The 27,287-nt window shown below is 41.9% G+C and overlaps 1 protein-coding gene across 2 annotated transcripts in view; it reads right to left on the bottom strand.

Moving 5' to 3' along the window:
* LOC105381886 (formin-binding protein 1-like) overlaps positions 1-27,287 on the bottom strand; it is a 53,829-nt gene that overhangs the window by 1,158 nt on the left and 25,384 nt on the right. Inside the window, exons 2-14 of one of the 2 annotated variants that reach the window (XM_048626112.1) lie at positions 18,787-18,902; positions 18,241-18,291; positions 9,627-9,771; positions 7,733-7,884; positions 7,213-7,369; positions 6,389-6,526; positions 5,927-6,136; positions 4,359-4,388; positions 3,629-3,727; positions 3,157-3,250; positions 2,514-2,655; positions 1,824-2,074; positions 1,281-1,456 (exon numbers count right to left, since the gene is read on the bottom strand). In XM_048626112.1, coding sequence (XP_048482069.1) covers positions 1,290-1,456; positions 1,824-2,074; positions 2,514-2,655; positions 3,157-3,250; positions 3,629-3,727; positions 4,359-4,388; positions 5,927-6,136; positions 6,389-6,526; positions 7,213-7,369; positions 7,733-7,884; positions 9,627-9,771; positions 18,241-18,291; positions 18,787-18,902 — 1,752 coding nt within the window. In that variant the 3' untranslated portion in view covers positions 1,281-1,289. The remainder of the gene's footprint in view (positions 1-1,280; positions 1,457-1,823; positions 2,075-2,513; positions 2,656-3,156; positions 3,251-3,628; positions 3,728-4,358; positions 4,389-5,926; positions 6,137-6,388; positions 6,527-7,212; positions 7,370-7,732; positions 7,885-9,626; positions 9,772-18,240; positions 18,292-18,786; positions 18,903-27,287) is intronic. The other variant, XM_048626113.1, reaches the window with a different exon arrangement.

Genomic DNA, 27,287 nt, shown 5'->3' with positions numbered 1-27,287 from the left:
TTCAAACAGAGAAAGAGAGATTGGTAAGAAATACGGGTGCGTATTGCGACGTATAAAAACGAAATGTATAATTTCACATTAATAACGTTCACAACATATAATGAACGTTACGTATAACAACAAAATCTATATTTTCATAAGGTATAAGATTCAATTGGTATATCGTACATTTCATATAATATCAAAATAACTAACACTCACGAGGACTAATATCGATTCGTATAACATACATTACGTATATCAATTAAAATATATACTATAATTTTGTATAAAGTTCTTCTCATATCGCATAATCTGTGTTTAATTACCCAACGCCGTCAAACCCCCTAGCACCAAAACCTAAAGATAGGTGCGACGACGAGCAAAGCGAGGAGGAGCGTGTTAGGTGCACATGTTCGTCGAAACCAAAGCGGAGCGCAGCGAAGCGGAGCGGAGCGTCTCCCAACATAGCTTCAATAATAATAATGCTGTGAAAACCCCTAGTACCAAAACCTAAAGATCGATAGGTGCGACGACGAGCAAAGCGAGGAGGAGCGTGTTAGGTGCACATGTTCGTTAAAAGCAAAGCGGAGCGCAGCGAAGCGGAGCGGAGCGTCTCCCAACATAGCTCCAATAATAATATATTTTTTTGTTCATTATACATAATGTTATTATATACGGTGAACAATATATGTTATAAACGTTATATATTTTAATCGATATATCAATTAAAATTATACTTTTTGAACGTTATTCTTTACAAAATTATGTATTAAGTAATCATGCCTTTCGTTTGTTATGCACAGTGATCGTTATACTTAATAAATTTATATCATATGGGCGTATACCTTGTGAATGTTATACCATGCGTTTTTATACCTCGTATTACTTACCCAAGAAATACTCGCTTTGGGCAACTGAATATAGTTTATAGTGGAAAGTGGGCAACGAGAGACAGAGAAGTTGACGAGGTCGCGCGTGTGTGAGAGAGACAGAGACAGTACCGTGCGCGGCTAGTGCGCGTCCGCGTACAGCGTGGTGGCGATGTAGGTGGTGGGCACGAAGCCCTCCTCGCGCGTGTGTGAGAGAGACAGAGACAGTACCGTGCGCGGCTAGTGCGCGTCCGCGTACAGCGTGGTGGCGATGTAGGTGGTGGGCACGAAGCCCTCCTCGCGCGTGTGTGAGAGAGACAGAGACAGTACCGTGCGCGGCTAGTGCGCGTCCGCGTACAGCGTGGTGGCGATGTAAGTGGTGGGCACGAAGCCCTCCTCGCGCGTGTGTGAGAGAGACAGAGACAGTACCGTGCGCGGCTAGTGCGCGTCCGCGTACAGCGTGGTGGCGATGTAGGTGGTGGGCACGAAGCCCTCCTCGCGCGTGTGGTGGCGGCGCACGCGCGTCCAGCCGTCGCCCGCGTCCGTCTCCAGCACCAGCAGCCGCTCGCCGCTCTCCATGCGCATCGTCGACCCGGTGCCGTTTGCTGGAATTACAGGAATTATGTTAGCGTACGGATAATGTTCAGAAAAGTTTAGTTCGTTGTTTACTGTTGACTTATCATCATCACCATCAGCCTATAGAAGTCCACTGCTGGACGTAGGCCTCTCCCAAAGCACGCCACTGGATGCGATCTTTAGCTTTCCGCATCCAATCATAACCAGCCAACCTTGCGCAAGTCGTCAGTAGCCGGAGTTGAGTTACTGTTGACTAGTAAAAATTTTCTCTTTATTATTTTGATTGACAGTGTGGGATAACTGGTATTGGCTTGGATTTTATGTAAAACAGATTTCGAATAAAACAAGGCAGCAAGACGTTACATTCTTAATTACCAAATCTCCAAGAAAACTCACCTTCAAACGGATACAGCGCCTTGCAATACCCGAGCGGCTGCAGATCCGGCTCGTAGTAATAGTCAAAGTCAGACTCGTGATCATGATCATCTCCGTTGGTATGTTCAATGTTCTGCCCAGCCAGTTCCCCGCCCAGGCCGGACTCGGGGGAGCCCCCCGCCGCCCGCGCCCCGCCGCCCCCCGCGGCTGTGCCCGTGCTGACTGAGGACTCAGAGGCTGAGCGGGATAGCGACTCGCTGTTCGACCCGATGCTGAAACGAAGCGGCAGTGTTAGTGATCTTGTGAGTTTGGGGTGAAAAATTAAAATGCGATTTTATAATTTATGAAGGATTTTATGGTAAACTCATAGCTATATGGCTAGCTTTACAGTGTTGCTGATGCGGTGGTCGGGACAGTTTGAAATGTTTGTAATTCCTGAGTCATGCTGATAGGCCAGCGCCTAGGCTATCTCTGGGAGACCTTTATATAACTGCCACGGTCCATGCACCATGGTCGGTAGAATTTTAGTAAGGACCTTTACCCAGCAGTTACATCCATCCCTTCACGAAACATACTAATGAGGCAGTGCAGTGCGTACCTAGTGGCCTGCGGCGCCTGCGGGTGCGCGCGGGGCGCGGGCGGCGCCGACACCTGGCTGCTCGCCTCGGACAGCAGCTCCAGTACATACTAATGAGGCAGTGCAGTGCGTACCTAGTGGCCTGCGGCGCCTGCGGGTGCGCGCGGGGCGCGGGCGGCGCGGACACCTGGCTGCTCGCCTCGGACAGCAGCTCCTCGAACTTGCGCAGCTGAGCGCGGAGCTTCTTCAGCTTGTCGCAGCACTCGTTCAGTTGACCTGGTGATTGCGTACAAAGTGTTAAGATACAACCAAAAATAAAACATGCTGCTTAGCACGCTAAATGAGAAATCATATTTTTTATGTACAAAGTAATATCTACGCTAATTTGAGGCAGAAGGCTAGAATTGCAACTATGGTTTAGTTCCAGATAGAAGAATGAAATAGTGCATGGCTATTAATAATTTTACTTCACCATTTCAATAAAAAATAATAGACTGAATAATAAACTGTTTTTATAAAAATTCTACAGAAGTATAATAATTATGCAGTCGGTAATATGTGTTAGTACTCATTTGTTTTAGTACTCGTTTGTGTTAGTTAGTGCTCGTCTACGGGATAACAAAGGAGTACTTATTAAAATGAGAATGTGCCATTGTTAACTTCAATAGTCACATAACATTTAAATAATATTCATAGATTCCACCCATTGTTCAAGAGCTAAGATCATATAATATTTCTTCTCAATCTGTTAATAATTTAAATGTAATGCTGACATACCTTCGACAGTCATGGGATCTCCTAGGGTGGGGTTGGTTTCGTAAACTCCTTTCATTTTCATGAGGCCGTCCATCGCAGCTTGCTCTTGTGCCACCTGGAAATTAAACACATACGTTTAAATTCAGAAGGTTTTTATTCATAATACAATTCAAAATTATTCTACGTAACTGCAGAAAATTAACATTAGTATGTTTTATTTGTTGTCATAGCGTCAACTTATTGCTTACGTACGGTGGAAAGACAACCATGGTTTTCTAAAGTAAATTACCTAAAGTTTTGCACCTAAATATATTTTCTGTCCAAAGAGTAATGATAATTTCCATTAGAGGCGCCACATAATAAGCGAGAAATCGGTTCTTGACTGGACCTAGATGTTATTGTATAATCACCAGATAATATTATTCATTCGAAGTTTCTAAGACTAAACATAACATAAAGGAATAATTATTATAAATTACAATAATTAACGTACCTGTTTACTTAATTCCTGGACTTTAGCTTGAAGTTTCTTTCTCTTCTGATTTGGTGGCAAGTCTGAATAATCCTCCTTTCCGTCCGTAGATATATTGTTCTGAAATACGATGATACATATTAGTTAATGTGGTTACTTGGACAAGGTGTAATAAAACCACACCATTCCAAACTCTTATCAACCATAACCGTTCTATTTCTAAATGGTTTTCACTAAGATCAAGAACCTTATTGCATTTCAAAACTCCTTTTTTCCCTTCATCATAATTATTTACTACTATTACTCTAGCCCCTCAACCAAACAATCCTAATAACGTAAAACTAAATAAACTAAAACAGCAAAGCGTCAACAATGTACTACGTAAATATTACAAGTATGATAATTATAATAGCGTGCGAAGAATTAACAAGAAACGCTGCGCAGTATAAATTTACATACGGGTGAAAAGAAAACATACTAAAACACAAAGTTAACACACGAACACGATTAACTATTCTTTGGCAATACTTTATATTATTATGTGTGATTAGGGCAAATTCATCGGACCTCTAGTCCGCACTTGCATGGATTCACTCACATGTGAAACCTGCAAGTTTAAACTAGAAGCCCAATAGACTTTGACCGTAATCCTTTGTTTAGCAATTCCTTTGCTAGTGATACATTAATTAAAACAACACACCGCCAAATTCAACCATGATTAAATCACAGGTGGACACCAACAAGCACTGACCTTCAGGGAATTGCAGGCCTCGACAATCTTCTGCGCCCGAGCAAGTTAGAAAACGGCGGCGCAAGACGGGGACAAGCAAAAAACAATATTAAATCAAAACAGAAAAGAAACCGAATTCGGCAGACACCGGTCCCGGGGTGCGTCCAATAATTGTAAAAAACAAAACAAAAGTTGCGAAATCAATTTGACGTGAGCGTGTTATAGCGAATGTGGCGTAGCGTAAATCTAGTGTGTCGTCACTTCGACTAAATTAAACCAGAACCAATAGCAATTTGGTTTGTCTACTAATATAATGTGTTGACCCCAAACTTAATATTCTTTTTGAAGATTAGCTTATATTGTGCGCTTATTGGCTATTGTATGCGTGAATCTAAATCCATAGTTTCGATTTGCACTCCTATGAGTCGTGGCCAATTCCAATATTTATAAATAAACAACCGACATTATGTGCATCCCCAACAATTTTTTTCTGGCTTATTGTGAAGTGTGGTAGCAATAGATGTATCATTAGATTCATTAGGGTGGTTTTAGTGCGGCAGTGTAGGCAGTTGCCATGCAAATATAACCCTAAGTCGCGAGGTCACTTACATTTGTCGATCGCACGCGCCCATTCACCGACAGCCAAATATATCAATGTTGTTACGTGAACCCAATGTTAGGGATGGGATAAAACATAAAAATAAATTAGTACCTCCAAATAAATAACATAATTATAATGTCAGCCGACAATAAGTCAAAGTACTTAGATAGATAATAAATAATTTAGATAAAGCTGTTGACTACATGTCAGCTACATAATAAGATAAATCGTAGATAATAAAATATGGCAAATATATCAAAATATGTGTGGAGCTCATAAATAGCATGCATTACATAGTAAGTGGAGAATAAACTTCAAAAATACCTATAATATGCATATACGGTACAAATACAGCAACATATTGAAATAAAAAATAAGTAAGTATGATATACTTCCATAAACCCTAGTTACACACTTTCCCCAGCCTAAAATATGACTCAGATATTTGTATCATTAACGAAAGTAAAACAAACATTGGTTATTTCCACACGAAGAGTCCTTGAACCGTTGAATCACGATATAAGTTACTTATTAAAACGGCAAGGCCGCAAGGATGACCGCATTGACCGCTGACATTAAAAACGCAGCGTCAGGATGTCATACAAAATATCCTTTTAGATAGGCATTTCAAGCCGTATAATCATAAGAGGTATGTAAAATAACTTTCTTATCTTATGACATTTACTAAATAATTATATTATTATAATATATGTATCTATCTGAAGAAAGAGTCAATATAATGTCACATTGTCAATAGGACGCAACGATACATTCATAATTAGAGTAAAAGAGTTAGACCGATGTGACCTATTATAGTGACTCTACTTTTTTACTAGGTAAGTTCGTACAAATACCCTTTTCCCTGACCAATAAATCGCACGTGATCACATCACATACGAAAACATTTACAATACTATATCCAATCCACACAAACATATAACAAAATCCATCCCCAAATAATAACCCTTCACCCAAACCCTTCTCTCACCTTATTAGAGCTGAATATGGACAGCAGTCCTCCCCTCTTCTTGATCTTGTTCCCCGACACGGTGCCTCTGGCGGCCGTGAGATGGTTCAGATGCGGCAGGTGCACAGGAGCCGAGTCGGTCATGTCGCTGCCGGCGCGCTGCTCCTCAAAGGGAAAGTCTTCGGGGGGGACGAAGCCTGATTTGTACCTTTCTATTACTAGCTGTGTGTCCTGGAAGGAGAAAGGGTGGATGGTGAGTGGGCAGTTTTGGTTGTTAATGGATAATTATAAAAGGGATCTTCAGCCATGTGATAATGATATAATGAATAGTGATTTCGTTTTATTTATATACCACTATGAGATAACTCTAAGGCCTTGGCATTGGCGTAGGTCTTGCCGTAAGACCTTGAACTAAATTTCGTCTTCAGCGAACATTCCCGACAAAATGTATCGATAAAATTACCAACAAGTATTAATACCAACCTCTTTCTCATTTATACTTTTAGCGGCGTGTTCCATTCCGTCTAGGCACTGCATGATAATGGGGAAAACTTTTCGTTCGACTTCCACGGAACTCAACATAAAATTCTTTATGTTTTTTATTCTTTTCTCGTCCAAGTCCTGAAACAAAGAATTCATAGTCACATATTTTATAAACACGTCGCGGACGGATTAATTGTAAATACGTGATGTCGGGAACTGAATGTGTTTAACTAAAATAGAAGCTAGTTTACAAGTAGTAGAGTCTTTGGCCTGGTTGGCGCGGCGCCAGGCGGTGCACGCTGCATTCGGTGGCCGGATTTTCTCCGAATCTACTTCGGAGTTCACATATAATTCATTCGAATGCCCAAAGAGGATTCTCGGCTGGCGCCAATGCTGATCTATTTTAATGTTTCCTTTACAGTTGTAAATTGTGTTCACAGCAACGGGGTCTTTAGTCTTTTTTGTTGGCAAAAAATTACAATACACACTTACTTATGTACTTATATTGGATTGCTTTAACTTCTAACACTACCATACTCGTTATATCTGAGGAAGAAAAATTAAGCGTCTTTTTCACTTTGGAATTCCCATTGCCCCTAAGCCATTATGTAACATACCAATTAAAGTAATGAGTTACCTAATAAACATGTTAGAAACAATACCTAGTTTGCTTTTATGTATGAACACTGTCTGCACTGTATAGACTATAGACAAAGATCACGATTTCGCTGCTGATTACGGCTGAGACTCGAGATCTAAGGCTGAGGTTCAACACACAAGCTCAGTGTAATGCCTGCATCTTGCCTCTTGATGCCTGCACTCACCTGCAGCTGCTTGAACACGTGCGGCAGGCGCTGCTCGTAGTGCAGGCGCTGCTGCTCGTTGCTCTTGCGCAGCTGCTCCGCGTACTCCAGCTTGGCGTCCTCGCACGCCTGGCTGCGGACCTTCATGTTCGCCTTCTGCTTCTCCACCTCCGCTCGACTGCAATTGTAATAACAAACGGTTTTAGATGCGGTGGAATTGATGTTGCATAGGTTTGATTCATATGATAGGTATATTAGCGACGTTACAGGAGAATGTATTTGTCAGGAATATCTGGGTTCAATCAGACTTTCCCTCGTTGCTCAGCTCAGACAAAGAAAGTAAGTGTCGGCCACATATCCCGAAGAATCCATGACCGGTGGGGTATACAGTTTTGAGTGAACAAGCGTACCCTGGGACGCTATCCAGTCCATACCATCGACCTTACAGAGGTAGCCAGTAGTTCCTGGATGCAGAAGGCCGAGTGCAGAGTGTTCTTCTGCTTCTTGGGAGTAGTGGACTATTATGCCATTCATAACTTACCTAAGGTTGAGATCAGCGTCGGCCCGCTGGAAGGCGTCCAGGGCTCGCTCAGACTCGCGCGCCGCCCGCTCGTACGCCCGCCGCGCCCGCTCCAGACCACCGATGGCGGAGTTCAGCACCGCCATCTGTTTCGCACCCTCGTTTAGGTGTTGCTAGAAGTTGGGTGAACTTGTTAGATTTGCGATTAAAAACGAGATGTAGACACACATTAGGGTACCTAACTCAGCGTGGATCTACGATTACTGCTCGTATTCTTAAGTTTCAGCAAACTAAAACATTATATGATAATAATGGTTTTTAACGGGAATATTGGTTTGACTGCAGTTGTTTATCGGCAAAACTACATCTATTGGTATATTTTATACGTGAGATGTCATCACATGGTTTCATGCAATAAAATATGAAATTTACAGCTAGTTATTATGAGGCAACTGTTTTCATTAAGGTAAATATCCCATATTCTATAGCTATATGGACATAAAAGAAACCATCACAACTGGTTATTGTGTATTTGAAATGCAACATTGTAAAAGATTTTACAACTTAACGGATATTTCTCAAGTTCAAAAAGATGTCGGAAGTCGTTATCTAATCAACAAGAACGGATAACAAAATATGATGTGTCTGTCATTCAATTAATTCAAATCACTGATAGTCATTATTCAAACTAATAATATTGATTGTTAGATTATCATTCAGTTAATGATAATAGCTTTCACTGAACTAAATAATTGACTATATTTGTGAGACATTGTGGTCTATGTAGGATATCAATATTGTTAAGTGTTTACAAATTGATACGGTCGTTGTTATCGGCACTGGTATCGACCCGTAAATCAACATAAACTCAGGATAAATATGGAACATTGTGAAACGACACTCTCACCTCAATATTGAAAAGGTTCTCCATAACGGACTAGCTTTGAAGTGAGATAGTAAGTACTCATCGTAAATGCATTTACAACTGTGGCACCACATCCTGTAGATACATTTAGATATTTTATGGTAAGTAATAATTTGCTGCGAAATGGATTTAATGAAAAGAAAGTTCAAGGAAATGTTCGCCATCAGTTAAATACGTGATTGAAAACGGTATTGGTTGATGATAAACTTGAAATCAGTTGCTATACCATTTTGGGTTTGATAAACTATCTATTGTCTCTCCAGAGAGGATGCTTTCTATTCATACAAAGTTGAATCGATCATTGCAGTCGGTGACGACCCATTTTATGTAGTTTACATATTATTTATATTCCTATTTAATATGATAATATGACTTAGTTTATCAATGAAAGCGATATAAACTGGCTAATCTAAATTTATTATACCTATGAAAATGCACGTACGGTTTCCAACCTACCACATTGCGTATACACATTCATTTATAAACATTTACATGATCAAGACCAGTTTGTGACTTGAATTATACGATCGTCTCTTCTATACGGTTATAAGAGGCATATAAATAAGTCACTAATAAGCAGACCGCTCGGCACGGCTTTGGATACATTATCGGCTATAGACGATACAGCATTGTGGATAGTAGATCTGCCATGTGTACCAGACATATTATCTTAAATTTTATCTATCGACTTAAAAGCCCTGTTACGTTAACCAGTTTAATAAGATAAGGTCTCAAAGGTAAAATCATGTACCTTGATCATAATTGGTATTGCCTTTATGAACGGATGATAAGAGCAATCAGTGTGCATCCTTGACGTAATACACGAATAGCATCTGAGCGGAATAGCGCGCCAATAGCATCGCGCGGTTTTAACAGTCTATCCGCACCTCAGAGCTCTAAGGAGACCTATGTAAGTATGTCTAAGCATCGATCAAGATACATGATACCCAATGTGTAACAGTGTAAGCTTTACATCCGTCCTTATCTCACCTTCCTCTCATCGCGCAGCTCCTTGGCGAGCAGGTGGAGCTCCCTGATGACGTTGGACTGCAGGTTCTCGGCCACCACCTCGCGCTGGCCCGCGAAGTCGCCCAACTCCTGCAGCAGCTGTCTGAACGCCTTGCATGACGTGTACCTGGGGGACGCAAGCGGTGCTCAGTATGTGCTGCTCGTATACGTTAATGTCAGTACTACACGGGTGGAGTAAATTGGCACCTGGCTGATATGAACCAGATGATATCTTAGAGGCCGTCTCCACAGGCGAGAGAATCGCGACGAGTCTGATCTTTTATCGTATATGAAAATGCGTGGCACAACGTTGGTATCGTCGCAATTTCCTCGCCTATGGAGACGGCCCCTTAGCTGGGGAACCAAGCTTGACCCCATGTCACTTGATGTCACCCTTGTGCTATGTTAATTCGCCAGAGTTGTAACCCAGGGATGACTGACGCAACCGTATTTAATTTCCATTGCCATGTCATCGAGAATCCTTCGTAGTAACGATTTCTCTATTGTTTTTACATTTCAGGCAATGTGTAATAACTGCATGTACTGATTTAAATATCTACCTACTTAATTACGCTCTTAATACAGTCGTGAATATAAACGAAGTAATAAGACATGTTTCATAGGCATAGTTAACAAGATAGAAGAAAGTACATTATATTTAATGGTAAATTTAATTACATATCTTAGGTCAAGGTTCAAACCATTAAAAAACTTGATAAATCGGTAATTTACTGGCGTGGATATGTAGGACAATATGAGAAATGCTAGTGCAATCCGGTCCTCGATAATTAATACCTTCGGAATACGTTTTTGTAATCGATTATTATCAGTAGGCCTAGCCATTATAACGGTGACCCACGCCCGTTCAATATTAGCATACTTATATGCAACCTTAAACTTCGAAATATACATTTTTTGTGTCGTCTCACGCCTAGTAACGGTTTTTAAGAATTTTAAATCAGAATCAAGACCTCAAAGAATGCACAATGAAAGTGCGATACAGGAAAAAGGCACGCAACACCCTTGAGTGCCATCCGGTCTTGGAAGTTTCCCCGCTCGCCCACAAAAAACTTGTAGAGGCAGGGAAAGTGTATATCGGGCTACAAAGAAGACCTGTGGCAGACCATTCCCCTCTCGTGCAATGCACTAAATGTCTTGGGTTTGGCCACACAAAGGCAATCTGCAGGGAAACAGAGGACCTCTGCAGCCACTGTGGAGGTAAACACACGTGGGAGAAATGTCAGTTGAGACTGGACAGACTGCCACCTAAGTGTAAAAACTGCTCCTCCACAGCCAACGGTGAAGGTAACGACCTCAAGCACAATGCGTTCAGTAGTGAGTGTCCCGAAAGAATGAAATGGGATGCTATAGCACGGTCTCGAATATCCTACTGCTAAAGGCTCCTCACAGATGCAAAACTCATCCCCCCAAAGTGTCAATCAACGTAACAATGAATTAAACCTAATTCAAGTGAATCTGCATAGGTCTAAACTGGCAACCGCAGAACTATACCAGGTGGCAATGGAGACAAAAGTTTCAATAGCTCTTGTTCAAGAACCCTACGTGGGAAAACATGGCTATATGAAACAACAGCCAGGAACACGCCTTATCCAGTGTACCCTAAACCGACAAAAGCCAGTAAAGGCAGCCATCATCGTCTTCGGCGACTTGCTAGAGGTAATCCACGATCCACAGCTGGTGACAGAAACCGAAGCAGCAGCCGTGGCGATCGGAGGGGGGACAAAACTGGGCCTGGTATCAGTTTACTTTGAGGGGGATCAGGACATAGATCCATACATTGAAAGGACTAAAACATTCTGCGAAAAATTGAACACGCGAAACCTCATTGTAGCAGGCGACGTTAACGCATGGAGTCACTGGTGGGGAAGCGTCTCGGAAAATGACAGAGGGGTGGCGTACAGCTCATTCCTAACAGAAATTGACCTCCAAATTCTCAACACAGGAGACACACCAACCTTCGAAACCTACAGAAATGGAAAAATCTGCAAAAGTACGGTAGATGTCACCGCCTGTAGCACGTCACTTCTGGGTAAGATCGAGGACTGGAAAGTCGACGCAAACTTAATAACTTCTGACCATAACGCAATCACCTTTACACTGCGAACGGGAAAGGCACTAGAACACCTAAAGCCAATCACAACGCGTATGTATAATACCAAAAAGGCGAACTGGTCGAAATTTGCGTCAAAACTAAAATGCCTCCTGGTTGAGAAAAATATCACAACCACGTCCGTACAAGAGTGTGACAATCCAGAAGATCTTGAAAATATGATCTCAACGTACACTGAAGCCATCCACGAAGCCTGCGAAACGTCCATCCCAACCGCAGGAAAATGGAAAGGGGAACCCAAACCCCCGTGGTGGTCAAAGTCGCTTGAAGATCTCAAAAAAGATGTGTTGAGGAAAAAAAGAAGAATAAGGAATGCTGCTGCAAGCAGAATGCCCTATGTCATAGCGGAATACCAAAAAACTAAACAAGAATACTCCGAAAAAGCCGAGAAAGCCCAAATAGAGAGCTGGAAGGAGTTCTGCACGACTCAGGAAAAAGAAAGCATGTGGGACAAAATCTACAGGGTGATAAAGAAAACCTCAGGCAGGCAGGAAGACATGCTCCTCAGAGACACTGCGGGCAACACTTTATCCCCACAACAGTCAGCAGAACTCCTAGCAACGACGTTTTACCCAGATGACTCCGAAAGCACCGACCAACCATTCCATGCGGAACTGAGAGAAAAAACCAAGGAAATACCACGGGAACATCTAAGAGATAACGACCCACCCTTTACAACTGTGGAACTCGACCTTGTGCTACAAGCAATGAACCCAAAAAAAGCCCCAGGACCCGATGGCTTCACTGCCGATATCTGTGGCGCAGCCATCCAGTGCGAGAGGGAGGTGTTTATGGCGATAGCCAATAAATGCTTATCATTTAGACACTTCCCATCGCAATGGAAAACGGCGCACGTGGTGATCTTGCGGAAAGCTAGCAAAGAGGACTACACGCACCCAAAATCCTACAGACCTATAGGGCTACTCTCAGTTCTCGGAAAAATAGTTGAAAAACTAATGGTCGCTCGCCTACAGTGGCATATCTTACCGACGCTCAACAAAAACCAGTACGGCTTTATGCCCCAGAGAGGTACCGAGGACGCTCTCTATGACCTTGTAGCACACCTAAGAGAGGGAATGAACACCAAAAAATTTGTTGTACTTATCTCCTTGGACATAGAGGGCGCCTTCGACAACGCATGGTGGCCCGCTTTAAAACATCAACTGGCAAAAAAAAGGTGCCCACAAAATCTGTACGAGATGGTATGCTCATATCTCAGTGACCGAAAGATCAAGGTCAACTACGCTCGAGCGGCATGTGAGAAGGGGACCACTAAGGGATGTGTCCAAGGCTCCATAGGAGGACCAACTTTCTGGAACATCATCCTCGACTCACTGTTGCACAAACTAGAGGCTGAAGGAGTGTATTGTCAAGCATTCGCAGATGACGTGGCCCTTGTCTTCACAGGTCTAGCAGTAAAAACCCTAGAGGTGTCGGCTAACAAAGTACTCGATAAAATAGTGGAATGGGGAACTCGCAACAAACTCAACTTTGCACCACATAAGACCAACGCGATGCTGTTAACGAAGAAGTTGAAATACGATTTGCCCCAACTATTCATGGCTGGTACAAAGATAAACCTCGTAGAGGAAATAAAACTGTTGGGCCTCATCATAGACCGCAGGTTAACTTTCAAAGCTCACATAACCGCTCAGTGTAAAAAGGCAGCAGACATTCACAAACAGCTAGCGCGCGCAGCGAAGGTAACCTGGGGACTAAACGGTGAAATTGTGAGGACAATCTACATCGCAGTAGTGGAGCCCATCATGACATACGCCGCAAGCGTCTGGTCACAAGCCGTCGAACTGGAAAGTAACAAAAAACAACTTTTCTCGCTACAAAGAGGTTTCGCACAAAAAATATGTAAAGCCTACCGAACAGTGTCGCTCACATCTGCACTGGCACTGTCGGGCTTGCTGCCTCTCGATCTCAGAATACAGGAGGCAGCAAATCTGTACAAATCAAAAAAACTCTTGTCAGCTGACTACCTCCCACCTGGCAAAGATCTCGAACGGAATGTAGGGTACTTGGACTTACCACATCCGTCCACACTTACCTCTACCAAGTACGAGATCCTTGAAAACACCACCCTGCTGGACACCGGCTCCCAAATCTTCACGGATGGAAGCAAGATAGAGGGAAAAGTCGGCGCCGCCCTAAGTTGGTGGGAGGATGGCAAAGAAAAACTGTCCGAGACTTTTGGTCTCCACCCATCGTGCACGGTCTTCCAATCGGAACTTTATGCACTTCACAGGGCAACAAAACTGGTGAGCTCTAGCACGGATAAAAAAGTGAACATCTTGAGCGACTCGAGATCATCACTCGATCTGCTCCAAAATCCGAAACTCAGCCACCCCCTGGCAAGAAGCATAAAGGAAAACATTGCGAGGGCTGTGAGCGATGGCGGAGAGATACAAATGTTCTGGTTGAGGGCGCACGTAGGAACTGCCGGGAACGAAAGAGCTGATGAGCTCGCCAAAACAGCAGCACTACACAGCACCTCCCACGACTATGACAAAGTCCCCCTGTCCTATGTCAGAAAAAAGATCAGAGAGGAATCGGTCCGAAAATGGCAAGATCGATACGCGACCTCGAGTACAGGAGCAGTCACGCGTAAATTTCTACCGGATGTCAACCAAGCATACCGAATTACGCGAACTTCTAAATTGACCCCCGCTCACGTACAAATGCTGACCGGACACGGGGGGATAGGAGAATATTTGTACAGATTCAAACTTAAAGGAAGCCCTGGATGTGATTGCGACCCCAACATCAGTGAATCGGTATGGCACATCATTCTGGACTGCCCGCGTTTTCTTGCTGCAAGACATGATCTGGAGACACTGATAGACAGGAACTTGGTGGAGTCGGAATTAAAAGATATTCTGGCAGACACCAATCACAGACCTCATTTCCTATCATACGCAGATCGAATCTTCCGAGTAGCAGCAAGGAGAAACAGCACAATTTCTCGCCCTGAAGCCCAATCAACATCAACAATATCAACATCAGTAGTCCAATCATCAAACCCGACCATCTCAGCACCACAACAAGTGACTCCAAAAGCAACAGCGACAAACCAGCTGTTGTCTTGTGGCGAAAAGGGAGAAGCCGGACTAAGACGCCGAAGTGTGGCTCTGTTCATGGACAGTAGCAGCGAAAGACTCGGCATCAGCTTCTGCGTCTCGGGGGCGCGAAAGCGTGTAGCCATATCACCCGGCCTAGCCTCTCTCCTAAATGGAAGCACATCCAAAGCTACCATGAAACGTAAAGCCTATGACGCACTGCCGGTAACACTAGTGGGAGATCAGTCCTGCAGACTAGTACGATGCCGTAACAAGACCATCGCACTATTGGAATGGGCCGATGACACCCCGTTTGTCCAGGCATGCTCATGGCTCACTATGCTTGGAGAGAGAGCACAAGATAGTAACGTCCCCAAGATAATAAGCGTAGACGCAATGGTGATCGAGCATAAGAAAGGTGAAATTGTTGACCAGCTGGGCTGCCTAAAAGCCTCAAAACAACACGAAATAGTTGTGTATGAGGACAGAGGTGAAGACCTAAGCTTTCTCAGTGGACACATACCCGTGAGGAACAACAACCACCAACAAACTGAAGCGGTCACCGGATCAGAACGCCTACAGGAGAGGATGGCTTCCGAGTCCGTCGCTGCTGCTGAACAGCAGGAAATAAATATGAGGATGCAGAGCAGAATCTCGCAGGGGCGCGCACAAGGGTTCCTTCAGGCATTCAAATCAGCTGCCCAAAGCCTTATGGGGAAACCACAGAGGACACCTGAGTGGCGCCAAATCCCCAAAGGCCCCATCCGAAAAAGAACGGCCCAAAGAACCATAACAAGAGCCGACATGGGTCAGGTGGTCCCACCGAAGCTAAAAACAGCAACCTCCCCTAAAGAGCATTTGGAGAATGCCGTCATAGAATTTGTGGCAATAACAACCGCCACAAAGCAGGTAAACCTCTTGTCCTGCAAAACCATCATGCAGACCTACAGGCAAGAAAACGAAGGCCGGCTAAAAATTCTACTCGAGGAGGCCGAAGCCTGCATATACGATAACAGTAGTTGCCAAGTCCTCAGAGGCAAAATGACTGGAGCGTATATGGCGGCTTACAGCGAGGAAAGCGGATTTGTACCCTGGGAATGCAACTCCTCAAAATTTACTGTCCCACACAACAACCAAATAGTGGTCGTCGCCCAGTGCACCAGGATTATGCTAGAGGATAAAATCCTAGCAAAAGTGGAAACCATCAACGCCAACTGGAATCACTGGACGATGCCCACTATCACTTGGGTGAACGGGGTACCTGGATGTGGGAAGACAACCTGGGTGATAAATAACTTCGATGTGAGCAAAGACACCATTATCACAACAACAACTGAGGCGGCCATCGACATAAGAAACAGGCTAGCGCATCGTATTGGTGACATGGTCAGAACTAGGGTGCGTACGATGGCATCAGTCCTGGTAAACGGCTTTAGAGAACATGTCGGATGCCAACGCCTGATAATTGACGAAGCCCTGATGAACCATTTCGGGGCAATCGTAATGGCCGCCCACCTGTCTCGTGCCTGTGATATTGCTCTGATCGGAGACATCAATCAGCTACCATATATCGACAGAGAGAACCTATTCGAGCTTAGGTACAATCGCCCAACACTGGTAGCAAACATCACCCAGGAGCTGTTGTGCTCATACAGAAACCCCATGGATGTTGCATACGCCCTAAAGGAAGTATACTCAGGCATATACGCAGCCACAGCGCGCATCCAATCTCTGCAGCTGAAAAGGTTAACAGACGCAGTAATTCCCAAATCCCAAACCAACACTCTGTTCCTGGTGCATACACAGGAAGAAAAAGAGACCTTGACCAGCCAAGGGTATGGTGAAGGAATGGGCTCACGCGTCCTAACCATACACGAAGCACAGGGATTGACGTACGAATCCGTTATTATCATTAGAACCAAAGATAAAATAAAGCTGCATGATAGCGTACCTCACGCAGTAGTGGCGCTGTCGAGGCACACCACCACCTGCACCTACTATGCGGATGACACCGAGGACGCTATCGGCAACCTCGCTAAAACGGCAATAACAGCGCCAAAGAAACGCATCCTCGAGTACAATCTAAAAATGGCAGTTAAGAATCGAGACGAAGAGGTCATTGCACTTTCTGGGGAAATGTTAAGAAGGCATAACGGGGCGGAATAAAACATAAAATATAATTTTCGTTAAGAGCGCAAAATATAGGCCAAATTGATTATTATATAATTATTATAAAAACTAACAATTAAAATAAGTTATCTTTAAGAACAGAGTCACACACTAACATCAGGCAAAACATGACCTATAACGACTGAGGGGCCGAGCCATTGCCAGGTGTCTACTAAGTTCTCCGAAGAAAGCTGGCATTGGCCCTGTCCTTCTTAAGTTTGTTGCCATTACTAATGTAAGTGTGACTCTGAAAACCATTAATAAAAAAAAAGGAAAAAAAAAAAAAAAAAAGAAAAAAAAAAAAGACATTTCTTGTATAATGAGATACACGGCTGGGGGTTTTTAGTCGGTTAACGCCCGACACTACCTGGGTCCTCTTCCCAGGTGTCCATGTGGATTTTCCCCCAGCAGTGAAAAAAAAAAAGAGAAAAAGAACAATATATATATAAAAGAAAGAATATATAAACTAAAGACAAAATAAATATATATAAAAGATAATATATATAAACTAAACTTCCTTACCGAGTAGAAAGTAGATAAAAGAATTAAAAACTATCTCATAAAAATTACCACTCTTCAAAAGGCACGGACATAAAGTCTGTGGAGTGATAATCATTTATTAAAAAAAAAAAAAAAAAAATCAGAATAAAAGTAGATGTTAAGAGAATTTATGTTAATTAACTAATTTTAAAACAATGTACATAGCTGTGGTAGTTAGTTAGAAATGAATAATGTGTTTTGCACGACCATGACAAATGATAAATTATTATAATTTCAAATATACTTTATACCACTACGTGCTAATGTAGTGAACAATTAATAATGATAGTTTTTATTTAAATTTTGAATGAGCATTCCTCTCGAATCATTAACAACTATTGATAATATGACATGGCAAGATAATGATCGAAGATAAGATATAATATAACATAGAGTATCATCTGACCGACGTCCCAAGTTGCAAATGAGGGGCAAGGCCTTCGGTGTAGTCATTTGTCTGAACTAAGCACATTAGTATGTTGGACGGAGCGACCCTGGCCGGGAGCCAAGAGCCTCGCGATCGCGCCCAGGGGAGCTGCGCCAGTCGTGACTACAGATACTCACTACAAGGCCTAATGCAATACATATTATCAAGTTATACACATTTATTGTAACTGTGTAACTCAGTGTGGAGAATAATTAATTGTTTCCCGTTGTCGATGGATCAAAGAATCGTAAAAGCGGAACTTACTGGTATTCATCCTCTTCTTTCCGTTTCGGTTGGTAATTTTTCACGAGCCTCCTGAAAACAAAAGATACAGGATTACTCAATAGGACCATGATGATGATGGTGATGAGACAGGTGAATGCGTTCTTTTACCGAATATTTATATAAAAGAACCGGTTTGAAAGAGCTCTAGACTCTCACCCGGATCCGAGTTATTTGATATTATAATAATTACTTAATATCATCATCGGCAAGTTATTCGGCGGAGCATCAGGTCGAATGCACAGTGAAAGTGCCGACGACATTAAAAAACTGGTGTCACCGGTTTCAAAAGCGCAACGATTAAGTGACTGTTAACTATTGAAGATTTCAATTAAACACTTAAACAGCCACTTGCTACGCTGAGTTGTTAGAAAAGTACCATCCATATTTAATTACTGTAAGACCTGACTTTGCTGATAAAAATCCAAGTTTAACAGGCTATAAACATCCGGTGAGTATAATTTATCTTTTTTTAATCTCCTACTGAAATTTTATTTCAAACATAAAATAAACAGGATTAATGCTCACCTGAGTTTTGTTGCATATTCTAGTTCTATCGCGCAGCGTTCCTTCACGAAGTTGCCGTACTTGTCTAAGAATTCGATCCCTTTCTGTGTGTGGGCGGCTAAGTTATCATATTGATCCTGCAACAAGGGAAACAATCTCGTCAGTTCCAGAATAATATACACAAGTTATTCATATAACTAATGAATTAGGTCACACAATGCGTTGCATTGTCATCGGCCAAGAGGAAGCCGGTGGCGATAGGAGGTCATATGTCATTTCAACGGGAAACCGACACGTAATCACGATTACTACACATTTATTTACATGTTCCATGTGGACGTGATTAATTAACGACGCTCTAATGGTAATTCGAGTCGGGCTCCCCTTGGCCTATTAGGAATTAGATCTGTGATAGGAATATAAAGCTAGGGTAAGAGCCCCGGTTTAGATAATGAGCCAAATAAAGATACATGGCCTTTTCCCATTCCCAGGTAACAGTAGCCGGGGGCGGTGGACGCTGATCGCATGCGGAGGTGCACGCGAGCCCACCGGGCGACGCGGCCATGTCCTGCGTCCTACCTCAATCTACACGCCGATTATAGTCACTAGCTCTACATGGAACCCAAGTTGGAAACAAATATACCAACAATATACCGTTAAAACGTGATAAAAAATACTGTCATTATTAGAAAACAATTAAACATAAGAGCTGGTATGAAAACACAGGTGAAGCTAATATATAAATAAGCATCAGTAATCCGTGCGAAGTAATAAATGCATCCCTGCGGCTGTGATGAGGCACCGCCCTTGACTCGCGACGAGAACAGATGGGAGCAACGACACCTACTGCGTACGTGACCAGACCGGATGGACCAGCGAAATTTACACACACTATAACGCTGTAGAGACTCTACCAATTGAAACTAAAATCACTTGTCTGCAAAGCCATGGATAACTTAGATTCTTCTAACACTAAATGTTCTTATTATCTTAGATTGGATTGCGCTTACACTGCCAGGTAATGGAGGAGGTTCCTCAGCAACAATCGAGGCCGGTCTGCTGGGGTGCACCCACCACTGAGTGGCCAGCACAACCCCTGAACCTGACAAAGACCAGGACTTCATATTCCTTCAACCACCACCGCTATGGTCACTGACACGGAACTCAACTAATCAATCAATCAAGGTACAAAAGAAATAGCGACTCGTCGCAACCACTCTCGACGCTGAATTGAATGTGGAATTGTACAGAATGAACAAATACCTGTACAATACATTCCTAGCCCTACCACTGCGCCCACTGCAACAATCGCTTTCTATAAATAAACAATTCAAATAAAAGAATCGACTGAATAATAAACAGATGATAGAAAGAATTGCGTAATCGAATTTAATGACCGAGTAATAGTTTCACTCAACAATGTCTACGCTTTAGTGATAGACACACCAAGCACCGAAGCACCGTGGTTTGACGCTGATTATCTGAATGAAATTACATTAAAATGTGAATAACAAGTTATTAATTTCAAAGGATGCAATCACCGAATCCAGCCATATTTGTACCAAGTTTATGTTCCAATAAGAGGGAAGGTATATATTTTATCGACTTACGGTTTTTCTACTAAACGATTTAGATGTAAGGTTCTCCATCGTTTAAATATTATGACCTACCTAATATAAATCAATAAACTAGAATCATTGACTCATTATTAAATTAATTAAGAATGTAAAATTTGTTTAGTGGTAAAACCAAATAGAATTTTCATTTAGAACTTTGGGCCGAAACTTTGTAAACAATTAAAAAGATATGCTGGAAACATTACAAATTTCATAGTACGATGTTTATTTGTAGTTGCCACTAGATCCGACTGACTCCAAACAATGTAGTGAGCATTGAATGAGAATATTTTTAGAAATGACGCACGTGGAAATATTGTTCCTGTTTCTAGTATAAGCAATCACGTATTTTAGTTTATACGTACTTATTTGTTGTTATACTATACTTTATCCATATAAGCTATGTATATACTGTATAGGTAAACTACAAGCAAATTCAAACTGACGGGAATAGAACTTGCGGCCTCGAGATCCGGAAGCAAGTGCACTACCCCCTGAACTACGCTATCGTTCGTAATCTCATATCCGGAATAACTCCACTAATTCTTACGATTTCAAACATTTTAACTGTATGTGAGTAGTAAGTACTTCTACTTCTCTCAGTATTAACCGTTCTGCAAATAAATTAGCGAATGAGCAGATAACAATCGATATTATTATAAATTAATCGCTTCATCATAAATATACCGTAATCGTCCTCATTGCGTGCAAGAGATATGTCATTGGAGCTTTACCACCAGTGACCGTACCATGAGCCGTTAGTCTTGGGAGCTGTCATTCAATACGACATACAATGCGAGTACAATTGACCGTGTCTCTTTCTTCATCAACGCCCACATTCATACGTAAAACATCGAGTGGTACAGAAACAGATACGCGTGTTTTTTGTGTAAGCCATCATGTTTATGACAAGTGATATGGTGGTAATAAAATACACCTTATTAATTGAGCAATGGATAAATCAATCAATCATCGACACTTTTACGAATTGATCCATTAGAATAGTGACAGCAATGCATGATGACTGATATGAGTGGTAATTACCACCATAAACTTTGATCTTCACAAATTTTAACGTGGTCGATTTATCAATATTTTTGCATCTTATCAAAAACCAGTTTATCGCTGAGTGTGAGGCAACGCTAAAGCAAGAGGCTATGAACTCAATTCGCAAGCACTGAGTGGGTACGTGGGAGAACAGGAACCAACTGAGAAAAAACCTGGCTTAGCACCGAGCTCCCCCCGCGCCCCGCACCCGCACCCGCGTCCGCCCCTGCACTTAGCACAGCTTATTAAAACCCAAGACGGTTCTATTTCTAGACTCATTAAAAGTACCAGTTTAACAGCGGGGAAGGAACTGGGATAGCGAGTGGCGGTTCTATTTCAGCGATGCCGATGATAGTCGGATCTATATCATCGCTGGATGACATCAAAAATAAACCAAATACACACTGATCTCAGAGTACTACATTTTACATGTATGTTGACCGTCAAGCGCTTGACCCAGTTAGTGAAAATGATCGTTTAAGTTTAAAATGTGAGTTACTAGTTTAAGTGTGTGTTGTCACGTCCGTTGGTAGATGTCGGTTGGCGGCGGTGGGCGGGGCAGGAATGCGTGCGAGCCGCTCGGCCCATCAGTATTCACCGCGCCATTGTGCCCGCCATAGACATGTGTACGTACTGCCCACCAACACCAATTATCTGTATAAATATTGCTAATGTGTACCCGCCGCGTGCCTGGCACATTATATTTCAAATTCAACAAACATCCATAAAATATGCTCAATCTCTGAGTAGAGTTTAGGTGTAGAGCCATACAATTGGATCACTAACGACGCCAATAAGCACCAGAGAGACGGCATAATGGATCGTATTAATCGTTGTATTAACAGATGAGTGTCACGCGCATTTCACATGTCAGTTAGAATAGAATACGATTTTGGCGAGTCATAATTTGGCACACGCGTCGCTTGGCACCACAATGTCATTGAACCCGAACAGTTTACTATGAAGACGGCCAAGTGTGGCATGTCAATAGCCGGTGGTTGCCACACGCCGCACGCCAAACCATGCGCTAATCAAACAGTCAAATAATATCCAATACACAAGATGGCATAAAATCACCTTCACATCTCACCGTATTACCGGATGCCAGCTGACTGGGTACTAGATATAAAAGCGATAGGTAGATATATTCAGTGTCGGATCATCGTAAATTATGAACTCGTTATTATTTAATACGGTTTGTGTGTGTTACATATTTCTACAAGAAGAAGCAACTTATTCAAGTCGAATTTTGACTGGCATTTCCTGGTTTAGTAAAAATCGCCAAGCTTACAAAGTGCCTCGCTCTAGCTAGATTATATTAGATTACAAGAACGTAGTAAGACCTTGAAACTGTCTGCTAAGTATCACAGCGTCTTGCTTGAATGCCAATGCCAAACGCTTTCGATACGCAAGGTACGACCTATACGAATTACAAAACCGAGATTTGATAGTATTAGATAACTAATCAAAAGATAAGTAACAGGTATTGATATAAAAACAAAAACGGTCAGATAAACAATACAGTATCAATGTGATATTGGCATAAGTACAAGTGCACTCCCACGATTCCAATCGCGTAAGAAAATAATCGATGAATGAGATATTGATTATTATCTGAGTTATATTAATAATTATCTGAGTTTTGCTACAACATTGCCATTGCTATGTGAAACAAATGACAACTCAACGACAACTTTAACATCGCATCCGAAAATTCTAAATTTGATTGAATTGCTCACTTTACCAAACGCATTGACGCGAATAACCCTCAATCGAATAATCGAAGCGTACCGGAAAACCGGCGCGACTCATATGCATTTACGTACCCCGTACACTGTTTCGATCCTCAGTGAATCACTCCACGGAGGAACGGCCGCTGATTACCGCCCATGACTCATCATTAGACAATCATCAAAACAATGCAACCAACCTTGATAAGATTACGCTACCGGAATCAACAAACTATTTTGCGCATACTACTAATTTTTATAACAAACTTCTGGTTCACCATCTAAATTCTAGTGCACACTTCGTCTGGCGAGCTAAATTAACTTTGAGGACTTTTGAAGGATACAGAACGGAGTTTTCCTTTGATGAATCAACTTTGATATCATTGACATGACATACTAATATAGTCGTTGTTTCCGCGGGTTAAATGTTTAACAACCAATAATAAGTATGATTCACCTTGCTTAGCTTTCTCCTGTTTGAGTTAGTAATTCTAATTATATTAATCATCTGCATGAACATTTCTCAGTTATTAGGTATCTGGTTATTATTAAATGTAGGTACCTAAATTTACATTAGAAATTGGAATTAGGTACTTAATCGTAACAAATAACACTCGGGAAGATCTGAACAATACATCTAGTACCGAAAGCAGAATTCAAAACAATCTGTATTGCAACACGATCTAACTAATCTAACAAATGACAATGCTTACAATATTGTACCAAAACATTTAGTGTTATTGCTTGTATGTATGAACTAATATGGACCAATTTGCGTGTTTGCTATAATTAGTGTCAAGAAGTATAATCGCATTGAACGTGTCGAGCAACTGACATAAGCTGGTAATGTGAAGCCACATTAGACTAAATTCCGGCGTTGTGTACGTCCTCAGTCCTCACCGATAGCCAGGGCCAGAGGGTCTAATTCCAAATTTTCCTGCTATAGCTATCGTTTTAATCGCAACAGAAGAATCCGGAAGCAGGTCAATCAATGCCAAGAAATAACAGCTCCTGTCAAACTTATAGCGACAGTGATAGCAGGAAAATGTGACAATAACAAACCCTCAGGTTGTAGGCGGGTTGGCGGATAATGCCGAATATCAGTCGCGTATCGACTCAGGGAGGCCACACAAGTCTGCTCTCACCTCTGGGCTTATGTAACGGCTCGACTACTGCCTTGCACAAGAGACACAGGTAACGTGACATAATTTAGCGCAGTTATTATACACTGGCCGGCTGTCTGGCTGCACTTACTTTCCCTTCGAACCAATGGAAGCAAATTAACAGCACTTGTGAAAGAATACTTCGTACACCAGCTTGTTTACTAAACCAACAGCTTTCCCCACGAAATACTATGTAATATTCTCTACGATATTACACAATAAAAAACATCTTATGTATTTTATATTAATATGTATATACATATATGTATATATTAAATAAATAATTAATTAAATCAGCTATTTAAAATAAACAAAACAAAAGTTTCCTCTTAAATATAATTTCTTAAGTAACTTTCTTTCGCCTACTCTACATTTTGCACTTCTCATTTGAAATAAAATTACCGTCGACATTTCACGAAACGTTTGCATCACACAGCGCTATTGTTAATGGCTGCTTTATCGAAGCACGTATTGAACAAACAGTTAACACCAATATTGAAATTTACAATGGGTAACGACGGCGCCGCTCTAAAATGTTCACTCATTACACGAAGATAAAATCCTATTCAAAAGCGATTAAAGCTGGGCGAACAATATTGTATAGAACGAATTCTGTAGACGTAAAAGTGAGTCACTACAGGGATCGCGTGACGTCACGTGTCGGGGTTGCCGGGGTTGAGAGTGGTACTAGATTCTCTTAACTCGATCGATACAGGGATATCTACAAGCCGTTTTAATGTGGTTGCTCGTTTTGTGACGAGTTTAGGTCGAGATGGAGAGCGTTGGTAGCCCGCACGGTATCACGCCCGCCCCTGCCCGCGCCCCCCCGAATGACTCACAGCACCCTCCCAGCGCCACCCCTGCGCCCAGACGTCGGCTACGTAAATAGATAGTAATGATTACGAAAACTGACATGCTATATTGTGATACGATGCCCTTTTTAGCCAGACGACCTTGCTGTTCCGATCTCTAATCGAAAGTTCACTATTGATCCATTTTGTTATACGTCAGCAGCAGGTATTTGTTCTGTGGCTAAATGGAAAATAAGGGGAAACGTCTATTTCGAGCAGGCCAGCGAGAAAATGGAGTTCTAATTTAGTAGTAGGTTATTTATAACATACGAGTTATAACTATAATATACTTGAAATGCATAAAACTGGTCAATCTGTTTAATGATTGGCTGATTAGTATTTTATAATAAAACCAAGCATTATTACGATCTCTCGTAAAACACAATCATAAACCACCTTGGCCAGTTTTATGATTTATGAAACTAAACTTTTGAGAGTGAAATTAGGATACAAATTGGATTACAAAACACCGACTATTCAAACCAGAAATGCAAATTTGAATCTGAGTTATTATAAACTAATTTCGCGGCGGTGTGTTGTAACAGGTGTAACTGCTTCATTCATATCTGAACTATAAATCCAACAGTTGTAGAGATAGTATTAACGACGTGAGTCATTATCAAAATACCAAACTTGTATGTACCTACATTCGTATGTGATGTGTTTTTATGATGTGTATGTGTTCATTTGACCTTCAAGATGTTACACGCAATGTTAAGCGATATTCCAAGAAGTTACAAGCGATGTAGTGCCGAGTGCCCCGCCGCGACTGTCTGCTTGAGAAGTACAGAGCGGTCGGTAACCTCTACCTCCTCTCGAGTAAAATGGATAAACTCGAACACAGATATCATATAATACATCTCTCCATAACACGAATAGATCCTATGTTCATTTATTACTTACTTTACATACTTTTGTGATATTAAAATTGTTCTAGGGATACGGTATTTTTACAACAAAGAAAGTACAGGTACTAACAGCAACCAGCCTACTTTAAATTAACCATACCAAACATTTGTTGGCTTTCTAGCTTATTAAGTAAGTACATCGTAAAAGTGTTAAATCCGTAGATAAATTCTTGTTGATACTTTCACAGCTGCAGTTTTAGCGGTGCGCGGACGTTTCACCGACACTCGGCTTTCCTCTCGTTACCGCCGCACGTGCTGGCGCACATGCTGGGCCGAGTATTTTCAACAACTTGAGGAAGTAGCGTTGAGTGCTAAAACACATTAGTTCGGTCGCATGTTACACATTTACTAGGACATGCGTTTGTTATAGTACCACGATGCTGAATATTACATGATATAAATCATTGCTCTGAGCTGACACAAATGATACGGAAGACTCTGTTCGTGGGCGGCTGAAGACTGAGGGTTGAATGTATTCTGCGGACCAAATCTGCGTCCGCGGCAGTAATCCCATAAACCAGTTTCTGCCGACTAGCGAATGCAGGTGTAAAATTAAGATTTTTACGGCGATTACGAAAGAGAAGAGTTACGTTACCAGCGGCGGGCGACGTGCCCGCCTGCGAGCGTGGTGTAGAATCAAAAGTTCCCAACACGAACTCGGTGTTATAATTTCATTGCCCCCGACTTTTGGCACTTTCTACACCTCGCGCGCTTTACTCACAGCACGTTTGCCGACGCACTTTATATTATAGTAGGGTTTATTTGGCACGTTCATTTCGTTCATTTGTAATTTGTAAGCCTAGGCTGCCGTCTTGCAAGCAATATTTTAAAATTGTAAGAACATAAATCGACAATAACTGTGCGAGTTCGATTTTAGGCATTCGAATTGGAAAACTTTAAATATACTAGTAATACATAGATAGAGTAATTAATTTTAAAAATATTGGCAATCATACAATTATTTTTGGAAAGGGTCCTCTCACCAGTGGCTAATAGCCGTGGAAATCAGCTCTCATTTAGCAAGTAGAAAGTTGTTACGCGACGACGCTCTGATGACAGCGACAACTGAGATTCATTAATAAAACTTATACGAACTCATACGAGTGTCGCCGGAACGATTTATAACTGGGAACTGAGGTTTACTCCTTTGTCCGCCCGATATGTGCATAAACAATAATTTTCTCGTCCCATTACCGGCAAATAACCG

Source organism: Plutella xylostella, chromosome 15 (genome assembly GCF_932276165.1).
Source record: "Plutella xylostella chromosome 15, ilPluXylo3.1, whole genome shotgun sequence".
NCBI classification, from domain to species: Eukaryota; Metazoa; Arthropoda; class Insecta; order Lepidoptera; family Plutellidae; genus Plutella; species Plutella xylostella.
Note: the sequence above shows the minus strand (reverse complement) of the source record. Positions and strands in the feature narration are given on the sequence as shown.